This window comes from Sinocyclocheilus rhinocerous, unplaced genomic scaffold (assembly GCF_001515625.1).
Source record: "Sinocyclocheilus rhinocerous isolate Xijiao unplaced genomic scaffold, SAMN03320098_v1.1 scaffold1232, whole genome shotgun sequence".
NCBI classification, from domain to species: Eukaryota; Metazoa; Chordata; class Actinopteri; order Cypriniformes; family Cyprinidae; genus Sinocyclocheilus; species Sinocyclocheilus rhinocerous.
This window is the reverse complement of record NW_015657490.1, coordinates 234,753-250,808: the sequence shown is the minus strand read 5'-3', so window position 1 is coordinate 250,808 and position 16,056 is coordinate 234,753. Positions and strand designations below refer to the sequence as shown.

The window sequence follows — 16,056 nt, the reverse complement described above, 5'->3', positions numbered from 1 at the left end:
ATATATATATATATAATATATATATATATATGATATAGATCATGTGACACTGAAGACTGGAGTAATGATGCTGAAAAATCAGCTTTGAAATCACAGTAATAAATTACTTTTTAAAAATATATTCAAATAAAAAGCAGTTATTTTAAATAATAAAAATATTTCACAATATTACTGCTTTTGCTGTATTTTGGATCCAATAAATGCAGGCTTGGTGAACAGAAGAGAATTCTTTAAAAAAAAAAACATTAAAAATCTTACCGTTTAAGAACTTTTGACTGGTAGTGTAAGTAATGTACTTTTAACCCAAAACACAACATAGTGTTCGTTGAGAGATTAATATGTGATTTAATACTTTCCTTATTGCCAACCTTTGTGATAGGGATTTTTACAGTTTAATATCAAGAGTTGTAGGACTATTTAAAAAGTCAGTTATTCAAATGGGACATTTTGCTTTTGCCCACTGCTGTATATTGTTACAGGTTATTTATAAAGCACTGAGCATGTGTGCACTATAAATAATCAGTGTTTGAGCTGTCTCGCACAACCATAGCACCAACACATGAATATTCTCCTTTCCATTGCTTATAGAAGTTGACTACCAGTGCCATAAACACGCGGTTTGAATCCTCCCAAATGGTTTTTAGACATTTTATTTGGAGATTGTCTTTTTCATGTGTATGTAACATGAAATATGTGAATACTAAAACTTTTTTTTTTTCTGGCTGTGCAGGGTCCATCTCTTAGACCATAATTTTCAAGGCAACTAACACTGAATATATCTTATACTAAGGTAAGCTGTTACAATTGTTGGCTGTTTTAATATTAATCCATAAAACATTTTAAGTTTTTTACGATACATATGCACAGGAGATACTTTGGAAGAAATCAACCTAAAAACTACTTATACATACAGTGGCCTAAATAACTATTTGGACAATAATGTCACATGAGTCTAAATGCATTAGACACCAAAATATCAGATGAAGGGATGTATGTATGGGAGGGGCTGATTTGCATATATTCATTTTGCAGATACTTTTCATCCACAACAAAGCAATTTATATATAGCGAATTGAACAACACTGTCTTTCTTTTTTTGATTTATGTGAATATGAACTAGGTACAAATGCATCAAATACATGCATTCATTCATAAAGTGAATGATCAGTCAAATGAATATTTTTATTGAAATGTGTTATTGAAACGATGTAGGCTGTCAATTTACTACAGTTGCTGCACAGATGATAAAGTGACTCCTTGAACTGTTGCTGAACCAGATATGCATGTTTGAACCATGCCATCTGGTTTCGTAACCCACATGTGCAATGCACGCGTAATGATTGAATCATTAGTTGATGTAACCCAATCTGCATGTAATGAACCTCTTTTAATTTCATGAATATTGGGCACATTTTCATAACTTAAATGGGACTTTTGTTACACTAAGCAGAGTTTAATGGCACACAAATCTACCGGCCCACTCTGATTATGCAAATAAGCTGTAGCAGGGAAAAAATAAACTTTTTCTGCTCAAACTTACGCCTTTGTATTGGACAAGCTACCTTCGAGAGGTGTGAACTCTGTAGAACAGGGGTTCTCAACTCTGGCCCTCGAGGTCCACTTTCCTGCAGAGTTTAGCTCCAACCTTGATCAAACTCACCTGAACAAACTCATCAGGCTGTTCAGGATCACTAGAGAGCTACAGGCAGGTGAGTTTGATCAAGGTTGGAGCTAAACTCTGCAGGAAAGTGGACCTCGAGGGCCAGAGTTGAGAACCTCTGCTGTAGAAGTTAAAGGCGGCTATTATAGTCAACCATAGAGAGAGATCTGATTAGCCTCAACACCATGGGACTTTGTTTCGCCCAGGAGCCAGCAGATCCATGGGTGCCCACCCAGCTGCAAGTCCTGCAATTTGCAATGTTCTGTCTGGATGATCCGATTTGTTGGTCCAGCGCATCCAATAGATCATGTGTCAAATTCAGCTTTCCAAATTCAAGTTTCTTGCTGTGCTAAAGACTTTGGGTGCTTCTCATACGGAAGGCTGCATCCTAGTGGGGATGCATCCTTCCTAGTCCAGTCCTTCTGAGACTTCAAAGCTAGAGTCCAGCTCAGTATTAAAGGCAGGGTAGGTGATTTGGTTCAAAAACAAAAACATTCTTATTCACATCCTGATAGCAATCAATAAGTTATGTGGTCTACATGTATTTATATTGCCTGTGGAAGGCGTAGGACCATAAAATGTTCGACCAATCAGATTATTCGGTCCGAACATTGCGATATGCTGCGATATCTACCTGCCTGTCAATGTGTGTATTTGCATACCTCTGCGCACCCGGCTCGCGCAGACATGAAACGTCATCAGAGCATTCCATTACGTTATTGCAGACCAGCGAGAATGGAAGGTGTTATCATTGTAATATTATAATATTATGTAATATTAATGTTTTCTCACCGGTGAATGAGACGTGAGGTAATCTGACAGTGTTGCATTTAATCAATGAGACTTGGACACCCATAACCCTGACATCGGTTCACCGGTTATCCTTCCTTGTCCTACCACTTTTGGTACTGTAGATACTATCCACTGCATACCATTAACACCCCACAGCACTTGCTGTTTTGGAGATGCTCTGTCCCAGTCATTTAGCCGTCACTATTTGGCCCTTGTCAGAGTCACTCAGATCTTTTCGCTTGCCCATTTTCTTCTGCTTCCAACAATGAAATTCAAGAACTAATGGTGCACTTGATGCCTAATATATCCCACTCCTTGACAGGTGCCATAGTACCAATATAATCAATGTTATTTACTTCAGCTGCCAGTGATTTTAATGTTGTGGCTGATCAGTGTAAATATACTAGTGCCAGGCAACGATTAATCGTGATTAATCGCATCCAAAATAAGTTTTTGTTTACATGATATACAATATGTGTGTGTACAGTGTAGATTTATTATTTATATACTGTATAAATACACACACATACAGTATATATTTTGTAGACATGCATATTCCGTAAAGCTGCTTTGAAACGATGTATATTGTGAAAAGCAGTATACAAATAAATTTAAATTGAATTGAATTTTAATATTTTAACACATTTGTATTTCATACACTCCAACAATACATCTTGGTTCACAAGCTTATACTTGACCTTGCTTGCTTTTGCCATGGCATGCATTTTACCCGTCTTTGTTGCCTAGTAGATAATCAGTAACTGTGATAAAATAATTTACAACCTCATTCATGATTTTTCTTATTATTATTATTACCACAATCATTATTTGTCTGCTACAGAACTGGATCTCCCACCAGTGCTTCAAGCAAGTACTAATAAATGAATAGCTAACTTGGTACCAATACCCAATCTCTCGAACCCTAAATCACCAAGTTTGTAAGGGAAACGTTTGTATTTTTCAACCTTCTTGTTTTTGTGTCTAAGCAACTGATTGAAATTGGTCCACTATTGACCACGGCTGTTGCAACTGTCCGCCACAAAACAGGCTGCGAATTTCTTTGGGCATGTAAATGGTTTGGATCAGACATTATGGAAGGGATCCCTGTAGAGATGGACCTGTTTGTTAACGATAAGATACTTTTAAACAAAACGGCCGGTTATCACTCTCCTCAAACCCACCAGACTCCATTGACAAATACAGTGATATGTTGTCGTAAATGTATAGTGTAATATATGTCCATATCTCTGGCAGTCGTAGCATCGCAGTGGCACACACACATAGGCTCTTACTGGATAGCTGACATAACCTACCATAACCCTGTTTGGTAACACTACACTCTCACTGAAAGATTATCTCAATAAAATATTACCTTCTCTGTTTATCTGTAGGCATTTTGCTTTTACTACTTTCTGCTTGCTTTCAAATGTTACACCTAAAAAAAAATCACATACCATGTGTTCAACAAAACGTACAAGACTAGACCACACAATGAACATGTGACAAGAGCACACAGCCACTGAAACAAGGTCAAAGGCCTTGTGCTCAAACAAAAACACAACACAAGTGCACATGAAACTGACAAAGAACCCCCACCATACGCTCACAACGAAAGACAAAACATGGGGCATGAGTATCCAGATTCCAACACTGAACCGAACCCAAGCCCCAAACACACAACACGCCACATGTAAATTGTAATTATACATACCTCCATCCCTGCTTTTTTGTTTAATCTGTTACATTAGTAAATTAAATCATTTGCTATGGTTACCCTAATTTGTTTATACTAATGAACTATTCACCCCCTCTCTTGTTTAACTCTAAAATAATATTCAACTTTTTTATTTGGCTGTAACTTGTGACTTTTCCCTCTTTAAAATTTGTAACATGACTTTTCCCTCTTTAAGATTATGATTTGGAAAACGATAATTATTTCAAGGTAATCTCATTTCTAAATTGGACTAATTTTTGGGCAGTCGAGTCAAAAGTGAACTGTTGGAGTTTAAGGATTCTTGCAGTAAAAAATAAGAAAAGCGAATTCATTTAGTGTGCAATAACGACTGCAGGCTTGTATTCTTATTCTTGACCTTGTTTCGATATAAAGTAAAGGGAGTTTACTTTATTAAATTAAATTCGAACACTCCTATCTGAGGGAAGAAGTGATCATACTAGAGAAGTTGACTTTCACTGGTGTAATTAAATGTTGTTAAATATATAAAACATTTTACATGTAAATCATGGTATATTCTTAATCTTGGACCTCATTGTTGTTAGTCGGTTTCACAAAACACTGAATGACCAATAATGTCTCAAGCACTACCAGCAGCCCATAATTTTCCAAATTCTGTTTAACATGAAAAATATGCATTTTCATGTTTGCAACAACATTTTAATTCAAATTTTTGCAAGTGCTAATGTTTAAAAAAAATGGTTGCCACTTTCTCAATGTTAAACTTTCAAATTTTATGCCATTTTAATGTATCTTCCTAAAAATGTTCCCTTGTTCCTGTACTTTTGTGATTATATTTAATAAAGTTTTTAAAAAAAAAGTCAAAAGAGTCCAACATTACAGAAGACCTTACCTAAATCCAACAGTTATGGACTTGCTAGAGATGGGAGAATTTACATGAAAGTGAGTATGTTAACATGGTTGTTCTGGACGTCCCAAGTTTTGTGGTCCTGGAGGTCCCAAGTCCGGTGGTCCCAAAGGTTCTTCCCTTTCATCTGATTGATGTATCCACCTTTGTGTCCTGCTCTGCCGGCTCCCCTGTGGTGGTCTTTGGCTCGGCTCGACTTGACTGTGTTCAAGACCGTTTTCAAAAGTCAAGTTGCATTAGCGATATTATTGCATTTGTGTGCTCAATGGACATGAATAGGATCGACTACAATGCTCAGCGTTGACAAATATCAGGTGTGTTTGATTAGGGGCGGAGCTAAACTCTGTGGGAGGCGGCCCTCTAGAACCAGAATTTCCCATACCTGTTACAAACAACAAATGTTAATCACTCACATTTTTCGGGTTGTTTTTATGCAAAATAAATGTTTTTGCAAGATTCCATACATGAAACTCTAAGAAATAAAAAGAATATAATAATAAACAAAATATAACAAAAATGACAGAAGGCTTCAGTAGTATTTTTCCATGTTGTGATAAGAAATGCTTATCTTCAAAGTAGGAGCTTCCCAGGTGCACTTGAAGGCAATTTAAGAAACCTGTGTGGACTAAGACCTGACTTTCTTCATACATGCAGTGTGTAAAATAGCTGTTAGTGAATGTAAAAAGTCTGCAGAGTTTTAAAGATGGAAGTGCACAATAAATAGTCATTTGTCATCCCGTCCTCAAACACTTTAGTTTGTGGTTTGTATTGTGATGCTGTTTTCTGCAGTGCAAAAGCAGATTTGCATTGTTTATAATTCCAAAGGATGAGTATGTGAAGAGTCAGTGGTTAAAATTAATTTTTACAATGATACCACAGCAGTAAAGACGACTGCTTCACATGGCTAACTCACATTACTGTCTTGAAATAGATCAGATAATCAGCTGTGGGCCCACTCTTACCTAATATTGTGTCAGTTAATGCAGATTGTCTGTCATTCTTACTACTTTGAATAATGATAAAAGATTTTTACCGTATGTACCCTTATTGTTTGGGTAAGGGTTTATTATTTAGCTGTGGCATTCTGATGTAGTTCCCACACATGCACGTCAGTAAATTATAGATATACACATTGGTTTGTACACTTGTTAATGCTGATGTATAGGAATCACACAGTTACAACGTCTCAAAATGTACCACAATCCAAGACAAAACTTACCGCTGAGAAACGTCCTGCTCAAGCTGTCCTTGCAAAGGAGGTTTGGATTGATCAACTAGTTCTTCCAATGTTTCATCATCCGACACGGGCTCGAATTGATATGGTAAACAACGCCATTGTTACTGTGCTTTACAGTGTTTACAATCGCTGAGGATTAAGGAAGCCTTCGGAGCTGAAAGTCAGATATAGTAATGGCCACATTGTTTCCGACACACGCTGCAAGCAGTAGACCAATCACAACAGACTGAGCCATCTGACCAATCAGAGTAGAGCAGTTTTGTGGAAGGAGGTCTTTGGAGAGACTGAATCTTTTCAGACTATTTGAGAAACAAGGTGATGTGAAATGAGTATTACGAGAAAATTAATGTGTTTTTTGACCTTGGATGCATGTAAACCTATTGTAGGAGACCTCCAAAACAAAATTAGGAACCTTTAAAAAAAGCATAATAGGGGTGCTTTAAGTCAAAAAATTTTATAAAAAATGGAATAAGAAATCATTCATTTACAAATAATATTTGATATAATGCATTGACATCCACACTTAAAATGGGACTTAGGTGACCAAACACATTGTTGGGCCACTGTATGTGTCAGACCAAATTTTAAAAGCAAATTGTACAAAGACTAAGATTCACTCATTTCCGTTTTCTCTCTTTCTCAGATGTCATTATTTCATGCCGTGTTCCTGCTGCTCACTGGCCTGGGTGTGAGTTTGTCTCAAGATGAGAAGCCGACGGTCCCATTTGGCTGCAGATTTGGACCTCCACGACCATACACTCTCTTATGTGACCTGGAGGCTATATGGGGCGTGGTGGTGGAGGTCGTAGCAGCGGCCGGTGTGTTAGCTGCCATTTTACTTTTGATAGTGTTACTGTGTCGCCTGCACTCAGTGACTGAGGCACCAAAGCGAAGTGGCATCGGTCCGATTCTCTTACTGTTAATGGGCATTATTGGGCTGTTTGGGCTTAGCTTTGCATACCTTATTGAGCATAATGAAAGCATTTGTGTGGTGCGACGCGCCCTATGGGGTTTGTTTTTCTCACTCTGCTTTGCCTGCATGTTAACACAGGGCTTGAGGCTGCGCAGGCTTGCATGTGAGTCTCGTAGCCCAGGCGGGTGTGCCCTCGTTGGACTAGTGCTAGGGTTAACAGCAGTACAAGGTATTGTTGCTGCAGAGTGGCTTCTTCTAACAGTGCTGCGGGAGGGTAACCCGGCTTGTGAGTATCAGGCACTGGACTTTGCACTCGCTTGTGCCTATGTGGCAGCACTTCTGCTGACTGCCCTAGTAACTGCAACATTAGCACTGTGTGGGAAGGCACGACAATGGCACTGTAATGTTGTGTGGCTTCTAGTCTCCTGCTTGCTGTCCATTCTCCTGTGGGTGGCTTGGGTTGGTTTCTACGTCTATGGAAACAAAGTACTTGACAAGTCTCCGGACTGGGATGATCCAGCATTGGCTGTTGCCCTGATAGCACAGGGTTGGTTGTTATTGCTGTGCCATGCTGCTCCTGAAGCCCATGCCTGTCTTCGATCACCACATCAGCCTTCAGCTCCAGACTATTTTGACACATCTCAGAATTCATCACGCATGAGAGAGGCCAGCCTTGATGAGGACATCCCACTTTCACACAGGCAGTTTGTGGAGAACCAGGGATACGCGTTTGATGAAAATGCTGCAGGTACAATTAGGCACAAAGATCAATATATAATTTGATATATATTAAACAGATCCTAACATCCATCTTCTATGTTCTAGGGTTGAGAAGTGGTAGCCATCATAATGGCAACACAGGGGCCAGACCCAGTGCACCCTTCAGAAGTAACGTCTACCAACCGACTGAGATGACCATGATACTAAATGGAGGAGCAGTGAGTACATAACTTCATATTTTTATAAATAGACCAAATAAATAAACCTTTAAAAACCTTATTGTGTCCTCAACACAGAAGTCCTTGGACACGCACAGTAAGTCTGTTATGTAGAGTGAGCAGACAGTTTCTCATAATCTATCTGTAGTTGTGTTCAAGTCTGGAAGCTCGCAATGCAATTTCTTTTGGCTTGTGTATGTTTCTGTCTACCATCACATGCAACTGATTTGGTGTTTTGGGCTTCCAAATATTCGGCCCACATGATAAACGACTATAATGTTGTGGTTATAACCAGGTCTGCCTCCATGATGCGCATTCTGCTTTGGGTGCAGAACAAGTGTCTGTCAAAGACGTCGGTGCACATCTCCGGTTGTTTGAATCTGAATTTGAATCAGGAAAACAAAGTGCAGCTTCTCTTAGTAGGACAGTTTTGGCTGTCCCACATTTGATTTTCGAACCTGGTGTCACTCCTGGATGAGCCACCTTGGGGAAAATCTGTTTTCCAAGGCTCGGGGAACCATGTGGCATGCAGTGATGACACTTTGAGTTTGGAAAATGAACAGGGCTCTGTCTCTAATTTGAGTCTTTCGGCTGAGGTTGTGGATACCATTTTAAATGCAAGAGCAGCTTCTGCTAGGAATCTCATCTTAGGATCTCATCTTTTTGCATCTTGGTGCGGAAAGCACAATTTGGATCCAGTCCCATTACCTTGTTGGTTCTTGGTTCTCAGTGCATAAATTCACAGCCTGATGAACCTATAAAAGGAAACATTTCTAACCCTGGATCCCAAGAGTCTGAATAGCTCTGCCATACTGCATTGATTCCTTTGTGGAAAAATCTGAGGAGCACGATGGCACGATGTTCTTTTGGTTCACGAGTTCTTTTCTGGAAGAAAAGGCACCCACGAAGTGATCGGCTCTGAAGCAAAAATCTGAATAAGTGGATGTACGTTGCCATCTTAGATACCCATATGTACGGGGAGTGGCTTGGCATGCAAATTCCACTCGCCCATAGTCATTGGCCGTTTCTTGTAGTGCTCTGATGTTAAGGCTCTCATTTGGGAGCCCCAATTACCTCTGTGTCGACATAATGTCAAACGTGACTGACTGAAAGGGAACCATGGTTCAATATGTAACCAAGAAGTTTGAATGTGCAAATGTAACATAAGAGCAAGATAAAATATTATTCAGAAAATATATTATTATTCAGAAATATAATAACTATTTTTCAGAAATATTATATTTTATACATTATGGGAAAGCACATTATAATCTGACAAATATTTTGTGCAATGTAGTTTTCAGTTTACTTGAAATTGATTTGAGAGAAAGGAAAAACTGAAATCGCATCATATGACCCCTTTAAATTAGAGATATTGCAGTGTCCATTATAAAATCTAAATACTTCCGAAAATCTTTTTTTTCTATTGAGTGTCAATTTAATTTTCTTTAAAATATAAAATGCTCAAGTTTTCTTATGTCCACAAAAGTACTGTGAACTTGACCATGAATGGTTTGCATTATTTTTATGATTTCAATTCAAATATATAAATTTGAGGTTAACCTGATCAAGAAAATATCATGTGGTTGGCCAGACAAGGCTGCCATTGAAATTATTAATCAAAGGGGTGAAATTGTCAACTATATTGCCGGTCAAATTAACCTATTCTTATATAACATGATTGCTATGACCCTACTATGCGACTGTCCACTAATAATGAATTGTTTGACACAGAAGGTTAAATCATGAAATTATGAATTATGAATCCTTTTAAGGCTAATCTTTTAAGTCAGATTTATGATAACAAAGCTCCTTTACTTAGTGACTATCCTGAGAATATCACACCAATATCACAATAAATAAATACATTTTGGTCATACCATTGATTTTACAAACTATTGGCCAGATTTTCCAATGCACGAATGGTGTTTCCCTTAAACATTTGGTCCTTGAGTGATGTAATATGGAGGAGAGTAAATGTCTCTTTGGTGGGGGGAGGAAATTGTTTTCTCTGCCTTGACCCAACTATAAATAGAACAGAACCTGCCAACAATGCAACACTGCAGCCAAAGCCTTGTCAAAAGCTGAGTTAACATTTATCCAAACAAGAGCAATATTTCTGCTCAAAGAGAACGAGGCAATGTGCAAATGTGAATGTGGTAATTGGTGATGTCTGGTTTGACTTTTGAACTGGTTCTACAGTGTCGACTGTATTAAAATCATTTTGGGGGGAAAAATGGATTGATAATCCTCTGAGAATAGGCTGGCTGTAGAATTATGAATGGCATGTAGTGTAAAGACTTAAAGTATGCACTACTAAGTCTAGACAAACAGATTCAAACACAGCTAAGTAGTGATTAAAAATAAACCCATCAAATACTTAAAGATTTGTTATGGAAAAACCTTGAGCTGACAGTGAAGAACTAAACACGTGGACAAGTTCTAGGCACAGATCCCTATGACCAGCTATGCACGCATCATGCCAGGACCTGCTAGGACTGCAATTCAGTTTTTTAACAAGAAGCAAGATTATATATGAAGAATATATACAAGAAGAAGATATGTGTGTGTATATATATATATATATATATATATGGCTTATAGCCATTGATAAGCCAGTTGTCCACTGCTGGACAGACTACAACTCTTCTTTCTCATCTATTGCCGGTCTCAATCTTCAAGCAGAAGGAGCTGGATTCCAATTTTTTTTAATAATATCAATCCACAAATCTGACTTGTATCATAAATCACACCATATTCATTCATTGAGGCCAGAAGAGAGCTGGTCCCGTTACTAAACCTGGTTTCTCCCAAGGTTTTTTTCTGTCACTTGATGGGAGTTTGGGTTCCCTGCCACCGTCACATTTGGCTTGCTTGGTTGGGGTTTAAAAGACACTTAATATTCAGTAATCTTTTCAATGTGACTGCTCTGACACCATCGGATGAGAACAAAATGTGAACTGAATTGAGCTATTGTCACTATTGACACCATTGCCTTCTGGGCAGTGTGTTTGTGTACCGCGATAACAGGGATAGTCATCCATGGAGAGGTGGAAGTATTTGATGTCTTTAACCAGGTCTTTATTTGGGAAGGTGTCCATTACTTTGTCCCTGTTTGCAGTAGTTTTATGAAGCCTGAGCTTTGAGACAGCTAGCATCTATTGTGCCATTTTAAGTACATTGATCAGCTCTTCCTCTGTAGATAATCCCTTATAGTAATTTCCTACAGAGGAAGAGCTGATCAATGAGTTTCCACACCCTCTTTAGTCAAATCATTGTTGTGATGTTTTACACTTTCTGTGGCATTGTGACAGTCTTCACAGACCAAGAAGCAGTGAAACATCTGCTGTATGTCAGCTGTAACAGTGACAGGATCCTTTTGAAATCTTTGAGGACACCTAACAGGATATTGTTAAGGTCAGGGCCAGGCAGCAGTCCATTATTAGCCTCTTTTCCACTATCGGGCCGAACGGTTCTCTTTGCTTAACCGTTCCATTCCGTGCCGATCCGGGCCAGTCAGCACGGATACGGTTTCATTTTCCACTGTGGTGCCGATAACGGAGCTCTTTGGAATGTAATACAAATGTGTCAGTCGTTGCCTTGGTAACGCAAGTATAATGTAAACAGCAATATGGACGATGATCAGATATTTCGGTTTGTGGGACTCCTTTTTTATCTGATATTTACTTCGTTAAATAAAGGACACAACTCTTGACGCGAAAAATAAAATAAACAGAAGGCTACGACGGGAATACCAACAAATGCTGAGGGGACTTTCCTGATCAAAAGTGTAAGTGAATGTAAACGCAAGCAACTCGTAAACATCGGTTTGAAACAGGTAAATAGTTGTTTACATAAATGCGTAAGCATGAATAGCTACTTGTTACTTACCCTCCACGATCAAGCACACCGTCATTTCGCATGGTTGGGCGGCATTCTAAAACTGTCCAAAGCATCGTAGTATCTGTCAGTTTTTTTTGGCAGCCCCGCTTCTACTATTATTGTCCTTTTGGACGCGATATGTATGTTTAAGCGTTTTAATTTCTTCCCCTTCCCCTTCTACTTGCCCTTCTCTGCTAGAAGACTGCGCTATGATTTTAAAACCTTTTTAATTTCTCTTTGTACCCTCCAGCTGAGAACGGTTTGTAATCGTGCCGCGCCGTACCAGGCTCACATGGAAATACAACTGGAACCGTACCTGACAGTTCTTAGAACCGTTTGGCCCGATAATGGAAAAGTGGCTATTGAGAGAGATACTCCATCAAACTGTGCACTCAGTTATAACTGTGATTTGTTCTGTATTTCTGGGATGGTACACACCAAATGATGGGAGATACCAGCATTCTTGGCTATCCTGTAGAGGAGGATGTAGCTCTTCATGGTTATTTCCAAGTATCTCTGTATGAACTCTAAGGAGTTCTCTAGTCGTTTCTCAAACTTGTAACTGAGAGACATGGTATGGCAATGGTACCACCCAGTTGTTACCCAAATCTTTGAAGAATTCCTTTTCCATGATGTTCAAGAAGAACTGCTGCTCGACTGAAGGAGCACGTTTATTCATCTTTGTTCTGCTGAAAGACTGACTGACCAGGTCTGTAGCTTGATAGGTCTACTTGACATTGTAACATGTGACATGAGTTTTGGTATTGGTATTTTTCTTAAAACCGTTCACGAGATCTAGCTTGTGACTTTACTAGGCACACATCTCCTACAATGACTCAGCCAGTGTCTGAACAGAGAATTATGAACACCATTGAGTTGTTTGTGGACTTCAGAGACAATGACCCCCCAATCGCAAGAACTGCTTACACTTAATGTGTGCTGTTTGTGACATAACAATGTACATAAACGTACCTATTAAGGTGTACATGAATCCATGGGTGGAAGTTTAACATTTCAGAATCATGTTTGGACTAATGTGTTCAACACAATGCTTAAGTTAATTTGAAAGTGGTTTGGAACATGAATAATGCATAGGTTAAACCTTAAAGACTTAAGACTTTGCAATGAAGTTCTACATCAGATTGGTACTGTGGCTAGTTTACTAGATCCCAACAGCCTATCTTGTCGCTGGAACAGAAAAGCACCAATTTGCAAATTTCTCCTGCTCACAAAGGATTGAAAGGTTCTCTCTTATAGACAAAAGGAGGGTTCTGAAAAGAGAAGCTAAATGCAACAAAGAACAAAAAGGAAAGAAAGAAGAATTCTAAATACTGAAACAAGGGAAGTTGGGGGAGTTTGGAAATGGCCTCGTCAGGTGCTGACAGATTGTATGTTCTGTTTAATGCACTTAAACGTTTTTAACTGCGTTTTTCCCACTTATGAAACACCACATGTCTTGTGTAAATGTCTGTAAACCTGCCTGCTTCTAATTGGCTAATTTTGTTTCTTATTGTCACAGGTTCCATCCGCACCTCCCACATACACAGGAAGACAGCTTTGGTAAAGGAGGAGAAGGGTGAATGGAAAAGTGGTGTACAATCTCTGAAGTGAATGCGGACTTACAGTTAGGAACAACATTAAAAGCCGCCAGTCTCACGGTGGTGTGTGTGTGAGCAGTTTGACAAGCATGATAGAAGGATGTTAACACTGGACAACTCTTTGCACCATCAATAGCTGTAGTGATTTTGAGTTAGTGTACTGGTAAAAAATATTGATGCGGTTTCACAGATTTCTCCATTAAAACAGCTTTTCACTCGCACAGTATTTTAATTTGATCATTGTTCTTGCTCTGGCTTCAGATTCACCCTGAAGTCATATCGTATGTTACATGAAGAAGTTACTGTATTGCAGTTGTGATTGTGCAGTAAAACTTGGACGTTTTATCATTCTGTGAAAACTGGATACAGTACTTCGGTTTCTCTGGTCAGACAACTCACGAAATAAAAAAAAACTCTGTGTAGGAATGACTGGCGTGCAACTGTAGCACCAATCCCCATGCAACATGCTGTGACAAATCGTTAGCGTTCTTCTATGGAGTCTTTAGCTCAAATCTCACTCAATTCTACCTTGTTGCAAATGGGCTGTATTTTTATACATCAAATTATTCTTGCATTTCGCCACTGGAGCTGCGAAATATTTAATCAGTTTTACAGTTCTACAATCAACCTTCAGATACCTACTACTGCTGGACAGATCCCAGTGGAAATAACTATGACGACAAAGCAAAGGAGGGAGGCGAGGACAAGGGGTGGAGTGTTAATGTAATTCAGATTAGGTTTGCTAGTCTGAATTATGGCTTAAAAACTGCAACTCTAAATGGCCATATACACACTGCGAAGTTTTGGAAGTGATAACTGCTAATGTGGGAATAAATAAGTTACCCACATAAGTTACGGTAAAGTAATCCAACGGTAAAGTAATCCAAAATTTGGTTTGAATAATTGGAGTTGTATGGATTACTTTGAAATGTTTAAATTCACAGATTTTTATTTTTTGTACAAAATGAGATTAATATATATTTTGTGTGTATCACAGAAGTTATGAGGGGTGAGTAAATTACGGCAGAATTTTCATTTTTGGGTGAACTGTCCCTTTAAGCACCGAAAAGAGTGACGATTGCAGTATTTACATGGCCACAGTACAAGAGATCAGAGAACTGTGGTAAGAGGGTCTGGTCAGGTCATTTTTCAAATGGGTCTCTTTGTTTTTTTGTCCAATGAGAGTGACAGTGCTTAACCAGCTGTGTTCTGAAAGTGTTTTTGTCATTGATGTTTGCTCCTTATACTGTGCTGTAACCTTCCGAAAGGGTCGTCGAGTTGAAGAGAATAACTACGGTTTCCTTTATAGTCATGCATGCAGAGTCCTAAACCACATCACATAAACGGATATATATTACGGCTCAGTATTAGGCTGTTTTCACAAAACCAAGTGTGAACATTTGGTTGATTGCTTGGTCCAATTCAGAGTTCGATTCCACCCTCCTCCCCTTCTTATACAAGGTACAAAAAGGCGAATAATATGCTGCCTATACTCTTGAGAATGCAAAGATGTAAATTACACGTCATCTATAGCAGTTTACTTCCACAAGTTATGATGGATTGCTGGAATCGATCTGAACCGTACCCCAGAAACCCATGTTTGGTTCACTGTTGCACACCTGAGATTTTACTGATCACTGTAGACCAGTATAGATTTGGTGTTGGTTTCATTGTAGAGCGTAGTTCATCTTAACATGGTATCAAGCCTAAACCCTCATTAACCAACCACAGGGTGACTAGGGCTGGGCGAGATAGCTAATATTTATATAAACTTTTTTCTGCCTTTGGACAATATGCTAAAATACATCCTAAAATCTATCTATTTCTTTTTCTTTAAGCAGAAGTCTGTGTATTTAACCCAAAGAACAAAGGCCTAAAATATTAAAAATGCTTGAAGTCCAATACAGGAAAACAGACAGTTCTTGCCCTTTAATAGGTGAGTTTCAAAGCAATAAGAGGTTAGGAGAACTGTGGATATTGATTGTTAAAGGGGTCATGACATACGTCAGCATATCTCTCTCTGTCCATTTGAATGGATTGCTCATTTTGATGCTGCTTCTCCTTATAGACTTCAGTATGGACGGCCATATCCTTGGCTAACATCTTTGCATGCACCTCACCATGATGCATATAGAATTGCATTTGCAGAATTTAATAATGGCAACCATTCGAATATAGCCATATTTCAGCAGTGTCCAATCCTGCTCCTGGAGAGTCGCTGTCATTTTATTGGCAAAAACATCTCAACACTTACTGGCGTGTCTAGTTCACACTCAAAATTGCCATTGGGTGGTCCATGACGGTGAGGTGATCCTGTGCTAACACAATGAAAACAAGTCATTTTTGCAACTTTTTATCATTAATACTTGTGTTTTGTATTATATTTTGAGTTTTGAAACTTACAAGTTTATAGTAGTGGACTACTATAGTAGTACA

At 38.7% G+C, this 16,056-nt stretch overlaps 1 protein-coding gene across 2 annotated transcripts in view; it reads left to right on the top strand.

Moving 5' to 3' along the window:
• The window catches only part of LOC107721060 (G-protein coupled receptor family C group 5 member B-like), a 22,164-nt gene extending 8,065 nt beyond the window's left edge, over positions 1-14,099 (top strand). Inside the window, exons 1-5 of one of the 2 annotated variants that reach the window (XM_016528916.1) lie at positions 570-636; positions 731-790; positions 6,933-7,950; positions 8,028-8,140; positions 13,542-14,099. In XM_016528916.1, the coding sequence (XP_016384402.1) occupies positions 6,933-7,950; positions 8,028-8,140; positions 13,542-13,586 (1,176 nt within the window). In that variant the 5' untranslated portion in view covers positions 570-636; positions 731-790 and the 3' untranslated portion in view covers positions 13,587-14,099. Of the gene's footprint in view, positions 1-569; positions 637-730; positions 791-6,932; positions 7,951-8,027; positions 8,141-13,541 lie in introns of those variants that run through there. The other variant, XM_016528914.1, reaches the window with a different exon arrangement.
• The last annotated feature ends 1,957 nt before the right edge of the window (positions 14,100-16,056 follow it).